General features: G+C 44.2%; 1 protein-coding gene across 4 annotated transcripts in view; it reads left to right on the forward strand.

Annotated features, from left to right (window-relative positions):
* Positions 1-547: 547 nt before the first annotated feature.
* The window catches only part of LOC109896819 (copine-8), a 103788-nt gene continuing 92322 nt past the window's right edge, over positions 548-12013 (forward strand). For 2 of the 4 annotated variants that reach the window (XM_031832020.1, XM_031832019.1), the window contains exon 1: positions 550-777. In XM_031832020.1, the coding sequence (XP_031687880.1) occupies positions 674-777 (104 nt within the window). In that variant the 5' untranslated portion in view covers positions 550-673. Of the gene's footprint in view, positions 778-12013 lie in introns of all 4 variants that reach the window. The other 2 variants (XM_031832018.1, XM_031832021.1) reach the window with 2 other exon arrangements.

Genomic DNA, 12013 nt, shown 5'->3' on the forward strand with positions numbered 1-12013 from the left:
TCAAAGGATCTATTTGGGCATCACTTACAGTAACTCTTTGATGAGTGCTGGCTGCTTGCCTAAAGGTGTGGTAATGGTTTCTCTCACCAGCTAACAGAGGGTCTGTTTTTGAGCTATATTTAGAGGTGGAGGTCAGGCCTGAAAAATACTGGGTAATGAAAATGATGAGCCACCCCTGGGATCAAATGTCTTCTATCCAAACATAGTAAACACATACTTTCTTTGTAATTACTTTTCCTGGTGTCGGGAAAATTATGATGGGAAAACAAATAATAAAATATAATTTGGAACACTTTAAGACCTATTACACACAGACACACACACAAACACACACACTCGCCCTATCTATTATAAGTCATGACAGGGGCAGTGTAGCCTAACTCCTATTTGATGACTAGTGTCCTTACTGTAGGTATCTTAGGAATGCCTGTTATGATTGTAGACTATTTATCAGATGGGCATCTGTGGAATTATTTTGTCTAAGGCGCACATTCCGCTCGCAGCGCAAGTAGGTGACGCTGACTGTTGAAGTGACATCAACCCACCGCTAGTAGCCTGCTTCGGAGCATTCCTCTTCGTTCAGTCCACATGCATTCATTCTTGTTTCGCTAAAGGAGGTGTAGTTTGTTCGATTGTTGCTGCTGAAAGGGGTTGGACAAAAATATTTTTCACCATGAACAACTGTAATAGCTTCGTCAACATGGCGTCGATAGGAGATTTCGACCCGCTCAATGCTTCCATCCCCGCCACCAAAGTTGAAATCACAGTGTCTTGCAGGTAAGATAATGGCTTCAGTGTAACCCATTTTTTTTGTCCGGTGTTGTTATGACTGTTGTCACAGTAGAAGGAAATGGTTTGGGCAAGTATTCCGGGTTTTATCTGCCATTCCAATTGGCCAACTGTCAAACAAGTTCTGCTTGTAAGTGACATTTTGAAAAGTCAATGTTGTTCAGCCAACGGCACTGTTTCTGATTATTTTTAGGCTACATTGTATCTAGATAAGAGTGAGGTGTTGAAGTTGTTACTTTGTTTTAGTTTTGGGTGGTAAGTTTACGATTCACTTTCGTACTGTAGTCTATCAGGTATTTAATAGGCAGTAACCTGGGATTCTGCCTGTTAGAGGACTGGCAATGGATATCAACAGGCGTTAATAATAAGCATCATCAACAATACCAACATTCCCTATCTTGGTAAAGTGCCGTATGTTAGAAAGCTGTTCTCACCGAATAATTTGACACTTGTTTTATTCTGACCCGTGGCTTGTTGTGGGCTGTCACTCACGATCTGATCAGAGGAACATAAATAGATTTACATTGACCTTTTACAAAATGTAAGCTATATGCCAGGAGTAGGCTAGTGATTTGATGTAGCATAGCCTACGTGCAGCGACAGTCAGACTAGTGTATGTGCGGGTTGAGGGTGTATCACTAGCCCATTTATACCCACCCTGACTCTCTGGAGCCGTGGCTTCCCGTTGCGTAACGGCTCCCCCCGTCCCTGCCAAACCTTATGTAGTATTTAAGGGGTCCCTTAAGAATAGATCAACTGAGGGAATGCTGGCCTCACCGGAATGGGAATCGTAGTGTTGTCACTGGACTGTCACTCATTATTTAATCAACTGATAGTGAAGGAAAGACGACACACACAGTGAGACATTGTAAGCGCTCAGTAACACGTCATAGTGAAACAAAGTGGTGGCCTTACTTACCAAGGAAATTCCCGTTTGATCTCTCACAATGGACTCAATTGAATAAAAGGGAAATACATTTCGCAATAACCACACACAATAAACAATAACTAGTTACACAATATCTGACCATACCATGCGGAACCAGTAGTCTACTTGTCTAGGGGAATCAATCCATTAAAATGTGTTATTTCTATCACCTCCAGGGAACAAGTCACATATTACCCCTTATGTGTCAGCCTCTGAAGAAGAGATGGAGGGTTGTGGCACTATATACATAAGGGATGCTAGGTCAATTCTGGTACTGAGTCACGCTCTAGTGCCTGCTGGGCATAGAGGGGGTCTGTAGGGAATGCCTTCACACAACCCAGAGAGGAGGTGAGGTACCATGGTAACGCGGCCAGGTGTGTGTGTGTCCGTGCCTGAAACGCTCTAATCTCTCGTGCTCTCTCTCTATCACAACACCACACACACACACACACACACACACACACACACACACACACACACACACACAAGTATACACATGCACGCACTATGCACGCACTGTGTGTCTGACAAAGGGATAAGAGTCCCTCTCTTTCTCTCTATCTCTTATTCTGACTTACTTTCTTCTCTCTGCCCAGAGCTCCAATGAAGGCCCAGACTGTTAGTACAGATAACTATATCTCTTCCTGCCTGCAGTCATCTGATGTCATGTTTACATGTGGGTGCGATAGGCTACTGTAGGTGGATGGCTTTGCTCTGGTTAGGTTGGGCTATGCCTATTTACTGTCGTCATGACACTGTAAAGTTCTGTGTGGGCCAGAGTTCAGTTAATATGAATAAGTTGGTGGATATTTATGAGGTGTTCTTCTCTGCTGGATTTCTCAGTACCCCTCGGATCCTCCTGGGTAAATTGATCCTTGGCTTGCTGTAATAAAGCGGGCCTAACTGTTTCAGGAAGTATTTTATTGTACGAGCACTGTATTCTCAATCCAGTGATTGGTTCTACCTCTCTGTGAGTGTGAATGCATGAATTGTTCGGATATTGCATTATCCTGCTATTTCCGCACCTGGTACATAAATCTGATTTGTGGTATCTGGCTGGTTGTCTCTGCGGTACTGTAGTTTAGTGTGTGGTTCCCTGTTGTTTAGGGGAACATCAATCATGTGTGGTGTCTGGCTGTGCTTATGGTAATCTGTGGTGTCTGGTTTTCTCAGTGCTTGTTCAGGGATGTGTCTAATCAGTGATAGGAGCACAGATGTCAGAGCTGGAGGCCTCATTACCTCTCTGATTGAAGAGGAGGGCAGGGGGGCACCAGGAGCTCCATAGGGACCAGGGGTACATGTTTGGGCCCAGCTGTGTACCCTTTCTCCCCTTTTCTCACTCCCTTTCTCCCCTTTTCTCTCACCTCTCGCTCTCTCGCTTGTCACTCGTCTCTCGCTCGTTCCTCTCTTTCCCTCTCTTTTTCCTGGATAACCGTCAATGTGTCTGTCCCCTCTCCCTGTCGCTTTCCTCTCTCCCCTTCCTCCTCTCTTTCCCCCTCTCTCCTGGGTTTTCTCTCCCTGTCAGTGTGTAACTGACTCTGACAGTGTCCTTAGATGTCAGATCTCCCTCTCCATCTCGTTCTCTGTGAGACTGCCTCTCCTCTTACCAACACAACTGTCACAAATTGGCTGACTTAATGACGGCCACTATTATCAATCCAAAAGTTTTGTGGTAGTTTTTTCTTCAGTTTATTTCAGGTTGACCATGCCTGACTGTTTCTCAATGCTTACCCTCCCCTACTCCCTAAAATACTGTTGTTTGAGGGAGTAAGTTTGTTTTGGGTTGAAACACAGCACAACTTCAGGGATAAGAAACCCCCTGGTGTGTTCTCCAAACACCAAAATGTAAATAAACATGTTTAATTATAAACCTACAAATCGAATCCAGACAGTCAGTGAAAGCTTGCTGGGCCAGTGCTCCCTTTAAAAAAATGCATCTCAATGGGATCATTGTGGTAACGCCATTGCGCTAATGCTAGTTAGCAATTCCGCTAACTCCAGTTGGCAACTTCCTTCTAACTGCACACAGAGAGATAAAAATGGTATCCAGAAGTTCATCTGACTCTGGGAAAGTAGATAAAGGGCTTCATTGCTAGACGTTGGATAGAAAAACTAAGCAAACCTTCCCTCAGCCCACTTTCACCTTCTGAACAAATTAATATTTTAACCAATGTCTGGATTTCAGTTGGGTTACTTCAAACAGTTAAAATATTTCTCCTCTGGCTGTTAGAACAAAATTCTCTCTCTCTCTGTCTCTCTCTGTCTCTGTGTAATGGCTTGGCAGCCCTCCTGTACCCTGTCTGTCTGCTTAGTTTATGGAACTGAATGGTGGCCTTTAATTTGAAAGGGTAAATGGAAAGTAAGACTGAGAGTGGAAACATGGCTCTAAGTGTGGGTCGCCTTGGACATCTTTCAGGTGACAGTCATAGGGTTATTGACGATGGCCAGTTTTGAGCCTGGATGATGTCAGCTATTCATTAGCCAGGGGACGGGAACAGGGGGGGGGTGTTGTGCACAGACTGGTGATTCGCAGACTGTTGCGGTTCATCATTCGCCCATGTTGTCTTATAGTAATGATGCCACATATGCTCCCGGCAGGCCCATTTATTCAGGAAACGTTTAAATATTTGTCATTTATCTTTGAAAATATGTGCCCTTTTTTATATGTGGCATAAAAACAACCAGTCAATGTTTTAATCTGATTTAAGCTACTTCAATAGTCTCCTTTAGGCATATGCACGGTCGTCCAAAATATAATTCCAGCATCCTCAAAATGGCTTGACATTAACCAGGTTTCCATCCAACCTTTTTGTGTGAGTGAAGTACATGTCTGATAACAACTATCACGCTATCAAGGGAAAGCATGCAATTGATTAGGCTTCAGATGAAATAATGATGAACTTCACAGGGTGGTGAAAGTGCAAGGTGATGAGCTTGATGCTCCTTTCAATAAGTATCGAGGGTCTTATTCTGATGACATGATCATCGATGCTTGGCTGCTGTTTGACAAATAAAAATGATATCGAGCTTTTGTCCATAATAATCTCATCGTGTAGGTAATACCCACACTGTATCTGCGAGCTGTGTGCTAGAGCGCACGTGCCGATACCAGACTGGGAACATTCGCTAAACCTAAACAATTGTTTTTTTGTGGTAAAACCATCAGTGGGTTAACTGCCTTGTTCCAGCGGCAGAACGACTCATTTTTACCTCGCCAGCTCGGGGATTCGATCCAGCAACCTTTCGGTTACTGGCCCAACTCTCTAACCTGCCGCCCCCAGGATACAAAGTGTGTGAGCTAGGTTACTCACTTTAGACCTGTCCAGGACTCACAGATCACCATGGATAAAGGAAAGGGAGGCAACAAGAGGAAGCTGTTGTCGAATATTGACACGCAGCCCTGGCTAGAAATAACAGATAAGAGATCAAATAAGAAAAATGGAATTAATCTGGGTCGTGTGAATGTAAACTTCCCCTTTCTCTGTCAGAGACTAGAACCTGGATCACATGAATGATTTGTCCATACCAGGCGAAGGCAGGCGGAACATTCCAATATCCAATAGCCGTGTATGCGCACAGGCATAAAACATGTGCACGACACACATTTGATTGGCTCCAAACCAACAGTTATCACCAACAAGTGATAATAAAGACGATTCACTCTTATCTGCAACATACTTTCAGAAAAGGAACTAGTTCTATACTACTTCCGAGCTGGAAGTATAGATCCAGACCTGTCTTTTTTATGATAGAAACCCAACAACACTCAACTAGTTCCTTGCTTGTCTTGAAGGTTATTTTTGGTGCTTTGGTTCCCTCTTTGACTCTAGGAAGGGATTGTATTTCCCTTTTGGATCCATAAAGATCAGCTAATGGCTTGTATTGGAGAAGTGACAAAAGTGTCTGGATGGATTGAGCTGAGACTGGCCATGCTGTGGCCTGGTTCAATACGACTCGGAGAAAGACCGGAAGATACCGCCATTGTATCTCACATAGGAGAGGTGGTTGAAAAGAGAGTGAAAGACAGGCAAAAGACTGCTGATCCATGATCAATGGACATTTGGCTGGAACTGTGGGAGCTGAATGGATTTTGGAAGACCTTACAGGAGCAAAGCAATCAGTGGGATTTGCAATTTGGCTGAAAACATATGGAGCTGAAATGAAATTGGAAGACATGGTCTCTGAGCCTGGGTAATGGCCAGTGTGTGTGTGTGTGGGTGTGGGTGGGACCTGCCATGTAATAGGGTTTGGGTCTGCTTGGGGAGTCTAGCACACCTCGTAAAGATCCACACACAGAGGAAATTACTATTGACTGCTCCAACTACCCTGAGCTCTGAGGTGATTTTCTACATGGCTGGAAAAAAGGTCCACAGAATTGTGTGCAATTTGCATGTAGTGTGTTTAATCTGCATTGCTGGGAATTGCCAGGGACTTCACAATACAATTTTATCACGATACTTCGGTGCCGATAGAACATGTATTACGATTATATATGTATTTCAATTCGAAACTGTGATTTTTATTGCGATTTGATGTTCCGAACATATTGCTCACTATGTGTCTGCTGCAGAGTGACAAGTAAATGCATGAGAAAATGAGTTTTGATTCGTCAGGGAAATAAAAGTGGTGAAAACAAAGTTAGCCTGGCTCACTATTTAAAAACCTACAGTAACAATTTTTTACAATAAAAATAATATTGCGATGTGTAACTGTATTGATTTATTTTTCACCCATCACTAGTAATCTGTGTGATTTAGCGTGTTTCTTTGCTTCCATGCTCATTGTTGAACCACAGAAGGTAAAGTTTGTGACTCACATTGGATTTGTTTTTCCTCTTTCTCTCTCAATTCAGTTAAAATAAAAGGGGCTTTATTGACATGAGAAACAAATGTTTACTTCACCAAACCAAGTGAAATAAACAACAAAAAATCAATCAGAAATTATACTGAACTTAAATATACACACAACAGGTAAAGTGTTGTTTCCATGTTTCATAAGCACAAAATATAGAGGTACAGGGTGAGACCCAGATGCAGACACGGGAGGCAGATGGCGATTAGTATCCAAGGGGCAGGCAAGAGAATGGTCGTGGACAGGCAAAAGATCTTGGTTCGCTCGCTCTGACTAGCCGTTGGATTGGGGTTGGAATCCGGAGGACAGGCTGGCTGCCGACCCAATAAGGGTGCAAAACGGTTTCCAGAACTGAGACGAGAACTGAGAACCCCGGTCGGAGACCATGTCTACCGGGAGTCCGTGGATCCTGAAGACGTGTTGCACCATGAGCTGGGCCATCTCTTTGGCAGAGGGTAGTTTGGAGAGAGGGATGAAATGGGCGGCTTTGAAAAAAACGCTTGTTACCATCAGACGGAGGGAGCCCAGTGACAAAGTCCAGGGAGATATGGGACCAGGGACGATGAGGGACAGGTAGTGGCTGAAGGAGGCCAGAAGGGGCTTGCCTCAGAGTCTTATTCTGAGCACAAATGGTGCATGCGGCGACGAAGGCAGAGAGGCATCAAGAACCATTGTGGGCCTCCAGAAATGTTGTCGAAGGAAGGCCATGACATGTAAGCCCTGAGGAATGAGCTCATTCCAGGACCCGGGACCGGACTGAATTAGGGACGAACAACCGGTTAGCTGGACCCCCTCCAGGGGCAGGCTGGGAACGTTATGTCTTGTGGACCAAGGTCTCAATATGCCAGCCCACAGCAGCCACAAGGTATGAGGTAGGGAGGATGGTCTCGGAGTCAGATGATGTGGCAACGGGACTGTACAGGCGAGAGAGGGCATCAGGTTTAACATTCTTGGACCCTGGGCGATAGGAAATGGTGAAGTTGAACCTGGTGAATAACAGAGCCCACCAGGCCTGCCTGGAGTTAAGGCGCTTGGCTGTGCGGAGATATTCCAAATTCTTTGGTCCAAACCAAAAATGGATGTTCTGCTCCCTCCAGCCAGTGTCTCCACTCCTCCAGTGCCATCTTGACCACCAGGAGTTCTCGATTACCCACGTCGTAGTTTCTTTCTGCAGAGTTGAGATGATGGGGACAGGAAGGCACAGGGATGGAGCTTTTGGTCCTGGATGGATCTCTGGAACAGGACAGCCCCCACTCCAATGTCAGAAACATCAACCTCAACCACAAACTGACGGGACGGGTCCAATCCACTACTGCTTTCACCTTTTCCGGGTCCATCTGGACATATCCTTCAGCGACTACATATCCCAGAAAGGAAAAAACAGGATGTTGTCGAGGTAGACAAACACGAAACGATTTAACATATCCCGGAGCACGTCGTTTACCAGGCCCTGGAAGACCACGCTGGTGTGACCAAACGGCATGACCAGGCACTCATAATGTCCACTGGCAGTGTTGAAGGCTGTCTTCCACTCATCCCCTTCGCGTATCCAAACCAGGTGGTAGGCATACCAAAAGTCCAGCTTGGAGAAGTTGGTAGCGCCCTGGAGAGGTTCGAAAGCCGAGGAGAGGAATGGTAGGGGGTAACAATTCTTGATCGTTATGTCATTAAGGCCCCGGTAGTTAATGCATGGACGCAGGGTCTTGTCCTTCTTTTCCACAAAGAAAAACTATGCGCCGGCAGGTGATGCAGAAGGACGGATACCTCCAGCAGCCAGAGAATCCTCAATATACTCCTCCATGGCCTTGGTCTCTAGGATAGGGAATATAGCCGACCACGAGGCGGTGTGGTACCTGGGAGAAGGTCAATAGCACAATTGTAGGGACGATGCGGGGGAAGAGAAGTAGCCCGTATCTTGCTGAAGAGGTCATGGTACTCTGCGGGGACGGAAGAGAAATCCAAGGCTTGACTTAAGCTCTGAGAAGGCCGTCTCGGGGACGGCTGCGCTGCTTTGAGGCAATGAGAATGGCAGAACGGACTCCAACCCAGGATTGAACTCGTGGTCCAGTTAATAACGGGGTTGTGTTTTTGGAGCCAAGAAAATCCCAAAACAACAGGAACATGGAGGGACTCAATGATGAGAAGCTGTATAGCCTCACTGTGATTTCCTGAAACCAGCAGAGTAACAAGAACATTGCTGTGGGTAACTCTACCAATGGAGCGGCCGTCCAGTGCTCTAGCGTCCATGGGAACAGAGAGGAGTTGAGTGGGGATACCTAATTCAGAAACTAGGGTAGCGTCCGTAAAACTCTCATCTAGCTCTGCCCAGTTGCATAGGTTCCGGTGTATGTGACTCACCCGTCGCCGATGATTCTTGAGGGAGCTCGGGTGGCTTCGGGTCTTCTCGGAAATACTGCCTTCGGGGACTCCCGGATTCGTTCGGAGATGAACGAGTAGCAACAGATGAATGAGTGTGCCCAAGACCAGACCACCTCTCACTCCTGCGTTCCCGTAGATGCCCATCCATCCTAAGAGAAGGGCGAGGACAGGTGAAACAGATCAGGGTGTGACACAAAAAGCTTATTTCTCTCAAATGTTACGCACAAATTTGTTTACATCCCTGTTAGTGAGCATTTCTACTTTGCCAACATAAACCATCCACCTAACATGTGTGGCATAACAAGAAGCTGATTAAACAGCATGATCATAACACAAGTGCACCTTGTGCTGGCGACAATAAAAGGCCACTTTAAAATATGCATTTTTGTCACACAGCACAATGCCACAGATGTCTCAAGTTTTGAGGGAGCGTGCAATTGGCATGCTGACTGCAGGAATGTCCACCTTAGCTGTTGCCAGAGAATTTAATGTTAATTTCTCTACCATAAGCCCCCTCCAGCATTGTTTTATAGAATTTGGCAGTACGTCTGACCAGCCTCACAACCCGCAGACCATGTGTAACCACACCAGCCCAGGACCTCCACATCTGGCTTCTTCAATTGTGGGATCATCTGAGACCAACCAATATCCAGCAACCGGACAGCTGATGAAACTGTGGGTTTGCACAACCAAAGAATTTCTACACAAACGGTCAGAAACCGTCTCCGGAAGCTCATTGTACTCACCAGGGTCTTGACCTGACTGCAGTTTGGCGTCGTAACCGACTTCAGTGGGCAAATGCTCACCTTCGATGGCAACTGGCATGCTGGAGAAGTGGACTCTTTATGGATGTATCCCGGTTTCAACTGTACCGGGAAGATGGCGAGTATGGCGCTGTGTGGGTGAGTGGTTTGCTGATGTCAACATTGTGAACAGAGTGCCCTGTGGTGGGGTTATGGTATGGGTAGGCATAAGCTTCGGCCAACGAACACAATTGCATTTTATCGATGGCAATTTGAATGAGATAGCTTGACGAGATCCTGAGGCCCATTGTCGTGTGCCGCCATCACCTCATGTTTCAGCATGACACCCTTTCTCAAGGATCAGTACATAATTCCTGGAAGCTGAAAATGTCCCAGTTTTTAAAAATGCTCTTTTTGTGACAAATTTAACCTGAACCATGCATAATGCACATTCACTAACAATGCAGTAGGCATTGTAGAAAATTAACACTGTTTATGAGACCAATCTCTCAAGCACAAGCCAACGTGCTAGTGAGTAGCTAGCTAATATTTATATTTCAAGTTCAGCCAATTTGGATCTAGGTATAATTTCACAAGCTCTGAATTCATCGAACAAGGCAAAACAGTTGAATTGTTATGAACACAACCTTCTGTTCGTCTCCAACTGTTTGAACAGCATGCTAGCCTGTCCACTTTGTTCAGTGGTAGGTAGGCCACAAATTAGGTAGGCCACAAATCACACTAAGTGTGACCCACTGGAATTGTGAGTGAAATAATCTGTCTGTAAACAATTGTTGGAAAAAAGTATTTGTGTCATGCACAAAGTAGATGTCCTAACCGACTTGCCAAAACTATAGTTTGTTAACAAGAAATTTGTGAAGTTGTTGAAAAACAAGTTTTATTGACTCAAACCTAAGTGTATGTAAACTTCCGACTTCAACTGTATGTGCCCTCTGTTCGCCATTGTTTTGTTGGATTTTGTTACCATGTGTACAATACACGCATGGCTTTCGTGCTGCGTGTATTGTACACTTGTTATTACGGGTCTCGTCCCGTCCCGTGTATTGTTGTGCATTTGTTATTATGTTTCTTGCCCTGTGTAGTGTATTGCGGGTTTCGTCCCGTGTATTTATTAAAGGTTTTAACTCACTTTTTTGTTTGGGTTACATCCCTGTGTTTTTGTATATGTGTTTGTTTTGGGCTTCGTCCCCTTGCCTTTTCATGGCATTTTGTATATTTTGGGTGGAGTATTCAACTCCCCTATTACGAATTCCTGCACCTGTCTCCAATCAGTTACGTGACAAAATAACTTATGGAATCATGTAGTAACCAAAAAAGTGTTAGTTTTGGTGTCTTCAGTATTATTCTACAATGTAGAACATTTGTAAAAAATTAAGGAAAACCCTGGAATGAGTAGGTGTGTCCAAACTTTTGACTGTTCCTGTATGTCAATAAGGTGTTTTTTAATTTAAAAAAAATCTTTAATACATTTGTAAAACAATCAAACAGATTCTATTTCGTCATTATGGGGTATTGAGTGTAGGTTGATGAGGATTTGTATTTATTTAATACATTTGAGGCTGTAATGTAACAAAATGTGGAAGAAGTCAAGGGGTCTGAATCCTTTTCAAATGCACTGTATACAAGTATTTGTAGTTTATATTGATACATTGTACTGATTTAAATACACCTCCCATCTTGCCAATAAAGTCGTCCATGGTCATGTGACCTTTGGAACGCTACATGGTGGGAGATACTGGTGGATGTTCTCTTCAATGACCAGAACCTTAATGGTTAACATTTAAGGCATGTGGCATATGGTATGCCAGACATTTCTGCGTCCCAAATGTCACCCTATTCCCTATAAAGTGCACTATTTTGAACAAGGCTCATATAATAGATTCCTGAATACATCAATAACCATAATTACAAGTCAACAGCACTTGCTCTAAAGAGCTCCTCTCTTCACACCGCCAAGCGCCTAGTCAGCCTACACTGAACTCACTTCAATCACCCAGTGACATATTGCTTTTTTTTGGCCCTGATCTTTCTTTTTGGAAGACCCTCAACTTAACTCCAGTTCCTTTCACTACCATAAGCACTTTTCGTTTTATTTGTATTTTGCAAGCAATCACATTTTTGCTGTGAATGGGTTTTTGTATGGATTCATGATATTACATTTAGTTTTTACTATGTAATTCTAAGATTTAAATATTTAATGTTATCCTGCTTGGTTACTTTACATATGTTTAAATATAGTATGATTAGTTGAAGGTATGTTAGCACTTGGCTGGAACACAGCTCTGCACATCACATGGGTCCT

The sequence above is a fragment of the Oncorhynchus kisutch genome, linkage group LG9, assembly GCF_002021735.2.
Source record: "Oncorhynchus kisutch isolate 150728-3 linkage group LG9, Okis_V2, whole genome shotgun sequence".
NCBI classification, from domain to species: domain Eukaryota; kingdom Metazoa; phylum Chordata; class Actinopteri; order Salmoniformes; family Salmonidae; genus Oncorhynchus; species Oncorhynchus kisutch.